At 37.0% G+C, this 14,036-nt stretch overlaps 1 protein-coding gene and 1 long non-coding RNA gene across 3 annotated transcripts in view; one reads left to right on the top strand and one right to left on the bottom strand.

Annotated features, from left to right (window-relative positions):
* LOC310901969 overlaps positions 1-12,365 on the top strand; it is a 116,942-nt gene extending 104,577 nt beyond the window's left edge. Inside the window, exons 3-4 of the long non-coding RNA XR_014586354.1 lie at positions 10,161-10,397; positions 11,144-12,365. This is a non-coding gene — a long non-coding RNA (uncharacterized lncRNA). The remainder of the gene's footprint in view (positions 1-10,160; positions 10,398-11,143) is intronic.
* Positions 1-14,036, bottom strand: part of LOC310901963 (von Willebrand factor D and EGF domain-containing protein-like) — a 178,788-nt gene that overhangs the window by 2,200 nt on the left and 162,552 nt on the right. Inside the window, exons 26-28 of one of the 2 annotated variants that reach the window (XM_083842703.1) lie at positions 13,688-13,783; positions 12,440-12,535; positions 6,490-6,587 (exon numbers count right to left, since the gene is read on the bottom strand). In XM_083842703.1, coding sequence (XP_083698829.1) covers positions 6,490-6,587; positions 12,440-12,535; positions 13,688-13,783 — 290 coding nt within the window. Of the gene's footprint in view, positions 1-513; positions 6,588-12,439; positions 12,536-13,687; positions 13,784-14,036 lie in introns of those variants that run through there. The other variant, XM_083842702.1, reaches the window with a different exon arrangement.

Below are 14,036 nucleotides of genomic sequence, written 5' to 3'. Positions count from 1 at the left end.
TTTATGCTAGCACATAGATTTAAGAACCCATTTTGAAGGGCAGTTTTATAGAAAGCTGTATTAGAAAGCACATAAAAATGTTGATACTAATTTATTATTCAGGGCAAGAAGAAAGGTGCTCCTTAATCTTGATATATCTGTATTTGATATGACAAGTTATCCTTGATATTAGCATCATGTATCCAAATGTTACTTCCCTCTTTGACTCTAAAATACCTTACCTTAGTTTTTGATAGTGATTTATCCAGGAAGCAGTTGTTTATTTGTGTATAGTACATGGCACATTTATTTTATATGAAAAGAGAGGGTACTTCTACAAGTGCCTGCTGGGGTTTAGACAGGTTTAGTTAGAGTAAAGATTTATTTTACTGGAAAAAACTGTGTGTAATATCTGGAAGGGTAATAAATATTTTTGAGGTCAAATAAAAATGTGTGGGTGCATGCCTGTCTCATATTACACATTTCCATATGTCTGTATACATAATTATACTAAAGTACATATTTGTACTTTAGATATCTATATATTTGTGTGTGTAAATGTATATGCATATACATATGTATGTGTATATATATATATATATAAAATAGGAAGTGTAATGAAGCATAAAATGCTGCAAAGGTCCCGTACTGCTTTCTTTTGGTAAAAACATGTAAAAAACATTGGAACATATATATATTACAAAACAGGACAGAAATTTCTAAGTATTCTTGTTACACAGACGTGTGCGATCACCCAAAAACCCCATTGTGAAGGAACATGTCAAATGAAGTCAAAACATATCAGAGAAGACTTTTTGGTTTCTTGTGGTCATGAAACTCCTAAAAGAGCTAGAGAAGAACACTGTAATTTCCAAATCAGTAATTCTCTTAAGTCCTGTTTAAACTTAAGATATAGCAAGCATCTTTTTATTTCAGAGAAACATCAGCAGAAGTCCAGAATGAACATTTTAGTAAGCTTGCTTTCAGCTTCTCTGAGGTTATGAGTGTGTTGAATTATTTGCACACACTACAGATTTTCATTTTACTGGACACCACACCATATTTCTTTAAAACCTTTAAAGACCATTTACAGGCCTTTGTCATCAGTACGATGGAGCATACATGGAGATCTCCAGAATAGCAAGAACCCAAACCTACGGCTCTTGGGTTCTTCCAAGTCTATTTAACTGCAGTGGTCTTGGATGCTGCCCTTCCAGTTTCAGGGTGAATACAATGAGCATACACAGACAAGTATATGTGTTGAAGTTATTCAGTAATTTGATGAGGAAGTAATCGTGTACTCTTCCATTCCTTTGTAATAAGCAAGCAAATAGTCTATCATGCACAATGTGTAGCTCCATACTGCTTTTATATGACTTTCCCTTTTTTATCTCATATTATTTCCATTTATTTGTCAAATTTAAGAACACACAAGCCATTTTTCCCTAAAACTCTGTAGATGAGTAGCTTGTATATTCACAGATGCTGAACGCAGCTCGTATAACTTGAGCACCATGATTTGTGATTTGCCATCTCTCGATGTATACATGAACAAAGTAATAGTGATGTTGAAGTCAGTAACTGCACCAAATGTTGCATAACATGAGAAATTGTTTATTTGAAAAATTCTTGCGTTTTCAGGCTGTTCTGAAATCAATAGTATGTTTAATATTTGGAAGTAAGTCACTGGATTCATTCGTAGGGAATGCATGACCTGTTGCTGTTCAATTCACTGGTAAATTCCAGTGTTAAAAATGTCTGCTATAAGGTTTTCCTTTTTAATTATTATTTTCTGACAGGAGCTAGAGTTCTCAGTACCTTTATGCCTTAGAATAAACATTCGACAGACAGACAAGTCTAGTGCATTAATTTTTAAACTGTTTTTGGGAAAATACAGCATCACGATAGCTCATAGTGTAATATTAGGTACCATTTATATCTGACCAGATAACATTGTTTAGCTTAAATTAATTTTGTTGGCTTAATTAATGCTGTTATTTTAACCCATTTAGAAAGAAAAGAATGACAACAAGGAAAACACGGTGGTATCAGATAAGACAACAGTTACAATATACCTTTCATCTTTCTAGAAAGCTCCCTATTGTGCAAATGATGCAGTGACTATCTTAGTTGCTTTTGGGACCCATGTCAAAGTTTTTGGTAGCTGTGGTTCCACTAGAGAAGAGGCCTGTTTAGTCTGGGTTTTTATTGGGTCATCCCTTCCAGCCATGAACAAATGGGCTGTAATGACTCTTTTGAAAGTAAAAGTCAGCAGGAGCATTTGTCTTCATGTCTGCCATGAAACTTGCTAAATTATCTGAATCTCTCAAGGAGTCAATACAAATTAAAAATACGCAAAAGGTTTCTAAGAGAGTGATTGCTATTCTAGCAAGTTCATTAGCCTTCTGAGGAATGCTTTTGGCAGGCTTTGTTTAGCACAACTCCAAAACAAAGTAAACCAAAAATGTCAGAAAATGAATTGCAAATCACTTGGCAATATAGATGTGAGAACTAGGAGGTAGATGATGAATAATTTGGGAAAATGTATATTGTTCCTCCAGGAATTTTAACTGCACGAAAGGGAACTATACCAAAGATTACAGCAGAGAAATGGGAATAACTTTATTAAACAAATATGGGCAGCCCAGCTTTTCCAAATGCACTGGCAAAACCAGACTCCAGACGCTGTTTAGTTTGTAGAAAAAAGGAGTTCTGCAGCGAAGCTTTTTATTTCCAGCTCCCTGTATCTATCTTCTTAGTGTGTTCAGCCTATACTCTGAAAAATATATTGCTAAAATGAATCTTTCACTCTAATTTTGTGAGACTAAGTTAAGACCAGAAATGAAGTTCAAAGGAGGAAATCACTCTTCTGAACTGGAAAAAGGGTAATTACATTGCATCTCCTTCCCCAGGAAAGGGAGGCTGACAAGACTGAGTTAGCTGCAGGTGAAGTCACCTAGAGCATCGCTTGTCAGCTGCTACTGGGGGAAGGGAAGAGGCTGCCCAGCTCCAATTTAATCCACTTTTTTTGACAAATTTTGCAGGCCACTGCTACTGTATTTTTCCCACTATTTGAAGATTCATTACAGAAGCAGAGCAAAGCAAGAATTTTAACTCCCATAGCAAAACATGGTGGTAAATCTAAGAGGAGAGGATTGCAGATGACACAGGCAAGGCTAACGTGTTCAGTGCCTTTTCTGCAGTCTTCAAAGAAAGGTTAAATGTGACAAAAGGCTTAACGTGATCAGAATTAGCAAGGGAATAGGAATTCAAGGAAGAGTATGGAAGGAAGTGAATATTTAGATTCAGGAAAGTCAGATTTAGGGCCTGTTTACAAGGTTAAATGACTGGGCAATAAACTGGGATTTAAATTTATAGTATTCCAGCTACTGTGCATTAACTCACCATATGGAAACTCTTAGCGTGTAAGAGGAGTTTTACATGAAACAGCTTATCCAGGTCAGTGGGGCCTCATAGGGTTCACCCCAGTGTACTTAAAGATGTGGTTTTTGAACCAGCAGTGATTAGCTCTATGTAGTCCTGAAGGACAGAAATAGTCCCAATAAATGTAATATATATCTTTAGATGAGAAAAACAGGAGAAGCAAGAGAATGACAGCCAAAGATTCAAACTAAGTTGGCATCTGGAAAGTCACTAAGACAAATTAATAAATAATCAGCTTATAAGCCCCTTAAGCAAAATATGGTTATCAGCCACTCTAGCCACTATAAGCAGATACATTTTTATTTTGTGGTGGCTTCTGAGTTGGTGCAGATAATCACGCCAATAAGTCAGGGTCAGATGAACAAAGTAAGGGGGTAGGCCTGTCTGAGAAGCATTATCAAAAATAATTTTATCAATAGTTTGTTGTCAATGTGGGTACATATAAACCCTGATTTTTCTACTATTCACTACTTTAATTAATGTCTTAGGCAATGAGATGCCACATTTGTGAAAAATATCACATTTGGAGACAGTGCAAGCAGGCTTAGAATGAAAATTTTTTTGATATATGGGTGAAACAGTTGGAAATGCATAAGACAGAATTAAGTAAAGACAATAAAGACGGTGCTTACAAAGGAAAAGTCAACCACACAGATGCCAAATGGGAAACAAGTGATAAGGTATCAACAGCGTGGAACAGCTGAGCTAGTTGCAGTGCTGTAGCAGAAAAAGGTAAATCTCCTGCTGTAAAAGTATTAACGAGATTCTCGGAGCCCCACGGGGAGGCAGTTACTGGGTGCTTGGCAGTGCTGGGACCCAGCCACAGTGCTTCAGAAAGGGTGGGGAGAAACATGCGAGAGCTTAGACAGGAGCAACAGAGAAATGAGTTTGATGCTTGGTTGGTTGAGTTTAGGAAAATGAGAGAAAATTAGGCAGGGAAGATTTCAGTTTCTTCAAATCTGTAAATGTTGTTACTAAAAGAACTGTGATGACTTTTCTCCATATCCACCAAGGTTACCCCAAGGAGTATCAGTTTTACTTGTAACAGAGTGGGTTGATGTCCAGTGTTAGGAAAAACAACAATGTGGTCTAATAATGTAGTTAAATACTTCAACAAATTACTTAGATAAATTATGAAATTTCCACAGTTGACAGGTTTGGAGAAGAAATTGATTAAAGCCTGATCAAATTGTTCACTTATACCCGATCCAGTCCAATAAATTAACTCTTGGAAGGCCTATCATCCCAACATCTCTACAGTAATATGTGTAAAAAACCCTTGTGTTCACAATCTACCATAATCCATGCTAGTAAATAAGCTTCTGTATTTTAATCTCTTGTAATTTTGACTTTTTTGGAGGTGTAGCTTATTTGGTTGCATATAGCCATGTAATTTAAACTAGATGCCATTAAATCCACCAGTTTTATTACTAACTTTGATTCTAGCTCTAAGCAATGCTTGCAGACTGAAGGAAACCTGTTAATTCTTTTTTATTTAGAATGGTTTCTTCCTCACATCAAAGCAATGCATGTTGACATCAGTGTAACCAATCAGTATTTCTGCAGGGGAAGCCATGAAACTGAAAGAGTGCTTCAAACAGTCCTAAAAAAATGTGAGATGAATCATTGCTAGTGAGACCCATGTGTTTACATGTTTCATTGATGGCTTGGCATTTTGGGCTTACATAATATGCAAAGTCTTTTCCCACCTTCTTTTTCTTTCAGGACTGATTTACTGTGTAATAGTTTATTCATGTGTAAAAGGAAGCCTGGTATTTGATTTAATATTTTCTGTGAAGTGCAACAGAGTTCCACTTCATTTGTGAACTGACAAATATCATACTTCACACATTCACACCTAGAATAGTGCTCTAAAACAATCCTGCTAATCCTTGTCTGGTTTATCAAAAAGGGCAACTCTTGACCTCCCAAGAAAATGTCCCTTGGATATAAACACCTGCAGACAACAGCTCCAGTTTATCTTGGAGTTATTCTTGCATCCTTATTCCTGTATCAATTCTTCCTCTGTTAATTATTTGATAAAAAGCACACCATCTTTTCATATTCTACAGCCAACCTGTTTGATAGATTTTATACATATATATAGAAAATTGAAACGCTTACTCATCTTATCTACATCAGCTGCATTTCACTATTGATATAGGAGCTGTAATTTAGTGTGGAGATGTACTTGTTAAGAAAATCCATATAGAACTTTAATTATGATATTAAAATCTAATTATCATTAGCAGAATAAAGTGACTATCTGAATAGATTTTCATGCTATCTCTAATGCATAATGTAATTGAAATGAAAATATGTTGATTTTTTTCCCCTGGCCTTTGTGTACAGGTAAATGAGAGGCCAACCTGCCCTTTTGAAAGCTGGGGACTGGGAAAGTCGGGCCACTGGAGTGGGGTAGGGTTTCAGTTGCAGGAAATGACTGTGGCCTAGAAATGTGGCCCCTGACAGTGGCAATCATATGAAATGTTTTGGATGTTTGTGACTGTGGAAGGGAGAAGATTCTCTGAGAAAAAGGTCATGCAGGTTATGAAAAAAAGTGACACTCACTCAAGCGTCTGTCATTCCCGTTGAAAGGGTGCAGGGATTTAGTCCCCGTGGCTCTGTTTGAGCATGTTTGAGCACCCGTTTGGTGGAGGAGCAGCAGGCAACAAAAGAGGCTGGGAGAGCTCACGTGGAAAAGAGCCTCTAAGGAAGTTACTTGGAGGAGAGAGGCAGATCCAGCCCTAGCCAGGAGAATTGTTTACTGTGCAGATGCTTAGTGGCTTTGGACAGAAGAACTGTATTAAGGATGACCCTCACTATCAAAGTAGACACAGCTTTTGTATGTTTATGTCTGAGGTATTAAACTATTACATGCAGAACTTGTATATGGGGTTAGTTCGGCAGCTTAGTGGTCATTAAACTTCCTTTAAACTCCTTTATAACCTTATTTACGTATTTCATAAGGTTATCAAGAACTTTTCCTGTAAACTATTTCAGTTACATTCAGCTATTTTTGTCCTCCTTACTATAAGAATCCAATGGTTTTGGCTGATACCTTACCTTCTTTTCACATGCTGAGCCAGTGTAGCCACTTCTGCAAGCGCAGACATTTGGTCTTATGCATCTGCTTCCAAACAGACATTTTTGCTCACAAATTGCTACAAGTGAAAGAAAAAATTGTTTAGAAATACACTTACTCTAAATGTTGTAATCAGAAAGGGAATACTCACATGCTTTAAAAACTGATATGACAACAATATGACAAAATATATCATGGTTCTGTAGTTTTCATATGACGGAGAAAAGGACAAATAATATGTAGGCATTAAAAATGTTTGCCACAGGATTTTTCATGCTTATGTTTCTGTTACATTTACAGTTATCTTTCGTTATCTCTTCTCCACAATGATGGGGAAAGAGAAGAGTGCCAAAGTAATTACCTTAGCTCAGCAGGAAATGGATCAGAGCAAGCCCTGATCTGGAAAGCCAAGATACTTTCTGGGCATTGATGGTTGGGTCAAATTCGTGTCAAAATTGATTTGCTTTTGTTCCAATTGAAATTAAATAACAGCTGTTAAGAGATCCTTTCTTGTCTTGAGATGCAAAGATACGTTAAATATTTACTCCCCAAAGTGATATTATTACAAGAAATAAAAGGGAGAATGTTGTGAGTTGCATACTTTACATCTCTGGAAACAAGGGCATGTAATTTCATGGTCTCAAAGAATCAATAAAGGAATCAGAATAAAAGTTTTTAATCTTATCTAGAGTACTTATAGAGTACATTTATTTGATGTAAATCATTTATCCATTTAAAGATATTCTGTTAATAAAAGAATCGTTTTTTTTTTTTTTTTTTTAAGGAGATAAAAAGATAATCAGTTGAATTACTCAAATTTCAGCCATTTTTTCATGCTCAGTTCAAGCAGTTTATGTTCTTATGACATTGTTTTGGCATAGAGGAAAGACAACAGCCAATTCATAGGGCACCAATTCAAGCAGAACACACATCCCATAGTATTTTAATTAGATCTCATGAGTTAAGACTTCTATAAATATTGCCAAATAAATATCAACAAGTGGATTATTATATTTTTTTTGTCAGAGAGAGCCATATAGGAAAGCAGCTAGCCATGCACCATTAAGATCTGAATATAAACTATATGCCATTACATGTCAATAAAGCATAAGACATAAAGTATGTTTACATTCCAATACCATCTCCTTCACTACTGAGCCAAGTATTTGTTCAGATCTGAAAAAGTTTCATGTATCCCTACAAAGGGCTTTTCACAGAAAATCAACTTCAACAAATTGTGGGGATAAAGGAACAAATTCCAGGATTTGTTGGTCTTAGGATCTGATTTTGACACGGATTTAAGCTCATGCAAATTCTTTAAGTGAGGGTTCGTGCTTCGGTCAAAACTGCTGACCCGTACCATGTCCAGAAGAGAAACATGCTGGGGACCTGCAGGTGATCCTTTTCAAAAGCCAGCTGTGCCAGGTGGTTTTCTGCTGTAGGACTCAAGTGACCTACAGCTAGAAGCTTGCCTTCCTACTGTAAGAGCTAGTTGAAATACGTCTGCTATTTTAGAATCATAAAACCAAAAAGTGGTTTGAGTTGGAAGGGACCTTAAAGATCAGATAGTTTTGGAAAGCTAGCTTTGAAAAGCTATCTATTTTGAAAAGCTAAAAAGTGTCGTTTTTGTTGAAACAAGAAGCAAACTTGGTTTTGTTGTTTGCAACTGGTTTATCTGTTGTAAAACAATCCTCTAGACCCACAATGGGCACCTCCAAACCTCTGAATTACTCGTTCTGAGTGGGAGAAGCCCAAGTTTGAATCCCAGCTGTGGATGGGGCAGAGGAGGAATGAAATCACACTGGAGCTAGGACAGTGTGCTGATCACCTTCCAACTGCTTCCTCAGCTTCTCCGTAAACTTTGAAAGAATTCAGATTTATAACTGGAAAAATCTAAAAGTTTCATTCATGGGAAAAATAAAAAAGAGAAAATAAAACAACAAAACACTTTCCACCTTCTGCTAGTCTGTGCATTGACAGCAGAAGGGGCTCCTTTTGCCCACAGCAGTTTTGTTCCACTGTATAGTAAGCCTTTGTCCTAGAAGAGAGAGAACTGTGTATGATATTAGTACATATAATTTGATATGAACTTAGGCACAGGTAAAATGGAAATTGATTCTGCTTTTTTCTTGATACGGGATAAAATAAAGTCAGGTAAGGAAAAGAGAGGTAGACTCTTCTGGAGATCCCTAACTCTGCTAGGGGTGTTCTGGTCTGCACTGGCAGAAGAACAGATGTTAGATAAGGTACCAGCCTTTTTTTTCCACCTGTAGTTACTTTGATTCTCAGATGATGTAAACAAAGAAAAAAAAAAAAAAAAGAAGGAAAAGATTCCCTCCTTTATCCTTTGCTACCTGCCTGTCTTTCCTTCTCCACCCACTGCTTCCTGCTGTAGTGCTCAGAAAAACAAGAGCTCAGTTAGGAGAAAAGTTAAAAACATTTTGGAAGAAAATTGGAATTGAAATCACAGAGGATAATAACATAGCTGAAGTTCAAATGAATATTTCATAAATGTATTTACAAGGGATGCTAAGCCTCTAAACACTGAAAATGACACAGGCTATGTGTGCATTATCCTGTACAGATTCAGCAAAGAAAGTCATTTAATAAGCTAAGCTTATGACAAAATTATAATCAATAAATGCCCATTACAGAAAGAGATTTATCCCTGGATGTTAAAAGAACAGAACTATAATTTGCATGCAAATGGCAATCGTTTTTACGATTTTTCTTTTTTTAAGGATTGAAAGGGTTACACAGGAAAGCTAGAAGCAAGCCTGTCTGACATGTTGTTCAAGACAGAGAGAGAGAGAAGGAGCAAGAATGTTGAGGAAATTATAAGGCTGTAAGCTTGACACTTACATGCAAATAAAGAGAAGATATTCTGAAGGGCAAATGAGAAGGCAGTATGGGTTCAATAATATTAGAACAGAAGATAGCAGCATGAATTTTAATGACGAAGATCCTTCACAACTATAACCTTCTTATACTTTATAATTAATTATTAGAGTTATACCTTGATCCTGCACTCTGATCCTTAAACAACTGCCTCATATCTCTGGCCAGAAGCCTTATGACTTTGCTGGGTTGTGTTTTGGCTAAATCTACCAGGGTAGTCAGATTGTACCATCAGGTCTTCCCTGCTTTGGTCTAATATTTCTTTTTGAGCTCAAGAAAAAGGGAGATGTGAGCTAACAGTGAAGGACGCAGGGGAAACCCACGGGCATGGAGCTTTGGAATGGGTGTCTGAGCCAAGAAGGGAAGGCGATAATTTTTTGGGAAAACACAGCGATCCTGTGGTACTATTCCTGTGTTTTCCAAGAGGGAATTTTTAGAACATTTGTGCTGCTGTTATGAAAGCTAAAGAGGGAGTCGAACAGAAAAAATCTTCTAATGGAGGGAGCCTAATCTATGGAGCTGCTACTTTCTCTTGGTAAGGCACGTTGAATATTTCAAATGACATTTTTTAACCTGTCTTCCTGAAAGGTAATTTCCTTACATTTGCAATGCTGTCTGAAACTTGACCATTATTCCTTGTTCTATGACCACCTATGGCCATAAAGTCATAGGTATTTATCAAGGATAATGTGTGTATTCCACCGTACACCGTATTTGTTGGGACAAATGACCTATTTTATTGATTCTCTTTCAGAAGCTATTCTGTGCAGTTACAGATGAGTGGGGAAGAAAACTATTCTCTCGACTGACCTCTTTATTTACAGTCTGATAAAAGAGAACTATTGCATTTTATCCAATACTGCTGAAACAATGTCTCCTGAAAGTCTCTTAACCTACTCCTATTCTTGCCAAATTCTGCAGTGCAGCGGTAGCCAGAGACTGGTAAAACTGTAAGAAAAACAGCCTGCACAGACATCTCTGCAATGTCACTGTGAGTTTGACTGATCATAACATTGAGAAATTTGTAATTCACCGCATTAAATGGAAATGCAATTTCATTGCGCATCATTGCAAAAGAGGCAAAGTTTTTGCTTGCATGACTGCTCCTCCAAAATGCAATCTTGGAGGATTTTCCAAGACCTGTTCCAAATTAGATACAAGCTCCACAACTTGTGTTGCTACATCTGACCACAGAGTTCAGTCTTGCTCTCTGAAGCATTTTCAAAATACTTAAGAGATAAAATTTTTCTGACTTGGACAGTGGCAATCTTCATTGCAACAGAACTGAAAAAAAAGATGAATTGTCAGTATTTGTCCATTGTCTCTTTTGCTGGCCTAATGGCCTGCTCTGGCTAGCTATCTCGGTACAGAGGACTGAAACACATTTTTTTTTTTTTCCTGAGAAATGTCTAGAAAATAGTAACAGGAGTTCCTATAGATCCTTTGGTTTGGTCACCCTACCAGATATGTGATAGGAAGTTAGTGAGGAAAAACGGTGTTCAGTGTGGGGATGCAACCTGCATCTACATTTCCACCTCTGCCATCTTGATAAGGACAGTTGCACAAAAAGATGGGCTGAAAACAAAGAATGAAGCTGCTGTTATCTACCTTCCTCCTACACCTGAACAAGTCCCAGAATCACAAACCAGCCCAAATTGCTTCTGAAAAAGGGTGGCACTGCGAGGACTCATTGAGTTCAGACAGATAAATAATTTTTTTTTTTTTTTTTTTGTACAGAGTTCTGTATTCCGGTGCACGGCCTCCCATGTCAAAGTACAAAACCAGACCTGCTTTCAGGGGTTACACTTTCATGCAAAACTTTATATGTAACATCTGTGAGGATGAAGACTTTCTGGTTATCCTGCTTCCTCCCTGCCTCATTGTGAATACCCTGGAGCAACATTATAAGACCTAGCCATCTGCTCTCCGACAATAGTCTTCTCTCTTCCTGTTTAAAAAATAGTGAAATTCCAACCACTTGGTGATTATTTGGGTTTGCTGTGAGACCTAGGAGTTTCGGGCAGCTCCTTTTGGACAGAAAGCTGATTTAATTGCCCACTCCAGTGGAAACATGGGAAGAAATAGTAAAAGCAGAGTGCCTATCAACTGAACAGATTTGAAGGAAAGTTTCAAAGGAGCTGATTAAATAGATAAAAAAAAATGCTCAGGCTTGTGTGTCTTCATAGTATAGCAGAAATTGGTAATGATAGTAAGTCTTACTTGCCTTGCACAGGAGCAAGCACAATTTGCTTATTTATTTAGTAAACTCAACCAGGAATATGTTATCAGCTAATAAATAACTTTAAACATTACAATGTTTGAACTAGAAGACAGCTGGCACAAAGAAACAATTACACAACCATTGGGATTTAACTGACAAAAGATTTCCATAAGTAATTATGCTTTGTGAGTGTGAGAGGAAAGGAAGATTACCCTTTAAAGGGGATAATGCCTTGATATTTTCTTCATGCCCTTTTACCGTAAAGCTAATAACGTGCACACACTGAAGTGACCCCGTATAATGGCCAATAATGGGGCTCTTCCTGTTCCAGCTTTTTCAGTACCTGCACATGCAAAACCACCTCAGTGGTCACATCGAATGCGTAGGGTTTGCAGGATCGGGCTCCTAGGTTAACAGGTACCTGGTGTCCTCCTGTGCCTAATGCCATCTGGATATGCTGAACAGGACACTCCATTTCCTTTTGTCCCTGACCCCTCTTTTTTATTTAGTCTTTCAAATCATTGAGTTTAAAACCTATTAATTTTGTCTGACAAATCAAGCTCAGCATCTGCGTAAGTAAAGGTTGTCAGCTCTCTTCCTCACACGGATGTTGAGTCCAGAAATGTCTTTGAAAATAATAGTTTTACTGACAGCATGCGACAGTTCTGACAAACAAGAGGCAGAATTCAGGTGCTAATCATTTTATGGTTGACTTTTACATGTAGTGTAAACACAGTAGATGCGTTAATGTGCAAAGATCTCTGGTGCAACACGTGTGGCTACAAGACTGTCATAATTAGAGCAGCACTTACGGGTCTGGCACAGCATTCCTACCCATCCTTCAGAGCACTCACAGATGTTTGGACCTATACATTCGCCACCGTTCAGGCATTTCTGCAGGCAAACAGCTGAACAGATTGACATGAAACAAGTGAGAAGATGTAAACAACGTATTCAGACGTTCAAAATCTGCCTGAGAGAGTGACCTGCTTAGTTTCTTTTCAAATGGCTAATTTCCAAAGGAATAGATGTGCTCTATTCATCAGATAATTTGTGTTTAGGATTCTTTGATATTTGCTTCTTTCTTAAGATATCTTTGATGACCACCTACTGGTAGCTTGGCTATTTCTAATGTTCAGCTCACTGTCAGTTAAGAATACTCTCCATATGATATGTTCATATGGTATATTCCTATGTGTTATATGCGTATTATGTGTTCCACATTATAAATAAATAGGATTGCATAGTAGGGTTTCGTATGTTTAATATATATATTATTTATTCAGAATTTCCAAAAAAGTGAGAGACAGACTTCCTGCAGAATTTCTGAAGAAATTATTAATATTATAATTTCAAAACACTGGTTCTAAAATCATATATACTACCAGGACCCAAAGGGTAAAAATCCAATATTTTAATCTGGTTTGCATACAGTATATCATCTGGATTATAAATTTATTCAGTTTATCTGTCAACATCATGGTAATGAATAACCACATAAGGAAAAATACTCCTTGAAAATATTTTAGGGTGAGAGGTTTTCTTTTTTTTAATGATAGTTTTATGTAACAGTAGTCAGATATGGTAGAGTTACAGAGTGAGAACACATCTTTCTTGAAATTATGCACCAAAATGTATCTGGTGACCTTGAGAGTATATCAGTTTGGAAGGCTTTATAGCAGGCTTTAAATAGTTCTGTATTTTGAAATATATGGCATTTCTCTGTAAAGTATAACAAAATATGTGAAGCTGTTAAAACATAAAATCAATGCTTCAAGTTTAATACTATAAAAATGAATTTCCATAACAAGATGTGTAACAGACAGCTGCATGAAGCAGAACCAGGGTTCCCCTACACAGCTTTTTTCCTTTGCATGCATCAAATGTTTACAGCATTTTGTATCGCTTGTGCTTAAAATTGTTTTTCTTCAAACTGCTGAAGGAGCAAAATGAATTCTATGCACTGTATTGTTTTTTAATATTAAAAGAAGATTACAATTGGTGTTGACTGGCCTAAGTAATAAGCAATGATCTGTTTGATGGGCAGTAGAAATGCTTACGTTTATTACAGTGCTTTCCCCTCCAACCAGATGGGCAGTCACAGACATTTGGGCTTACACACTTCCCTCCGTTCACGCACATGGGATCACAGACACCTGCAGATACATATCAAATGAAGAACATGGCAGCTGGGAAAAAAAGGAAGATTTTACTAGAGACTTATTAACATCTTTTCATAAGGTTTGGTTGGTCATAATAAAAAAAGAAGAAAAGTAACTTGGATTTAAGAATCTAAAACTCAGAGGCTTGATATCTCCCATACATCCTTCTGGAATATGGTGAGCTTTGTGTAGAAGGTCTTTTGGGGAAGCTCCAGTAAAAATCAGAAAAATGAGAGATGAGTTACTT

The sequence above is a fragment of the Anser anser genome (assembly GCF_964211835.1).
Source record: "Anser anser genome assembly, chromosome: 6".
Classification (NCBI taxonomy): domain Eukaryota; kingdom Metazoa; phylum Chordata; class Aves; order Anseriformes; family Anatidae; genus Anser; species Anser anser.
Note: the sequence above shows the minus strand (reverse complement) of the source record. Positions and strands in the feature narration are given on the sequence as shown.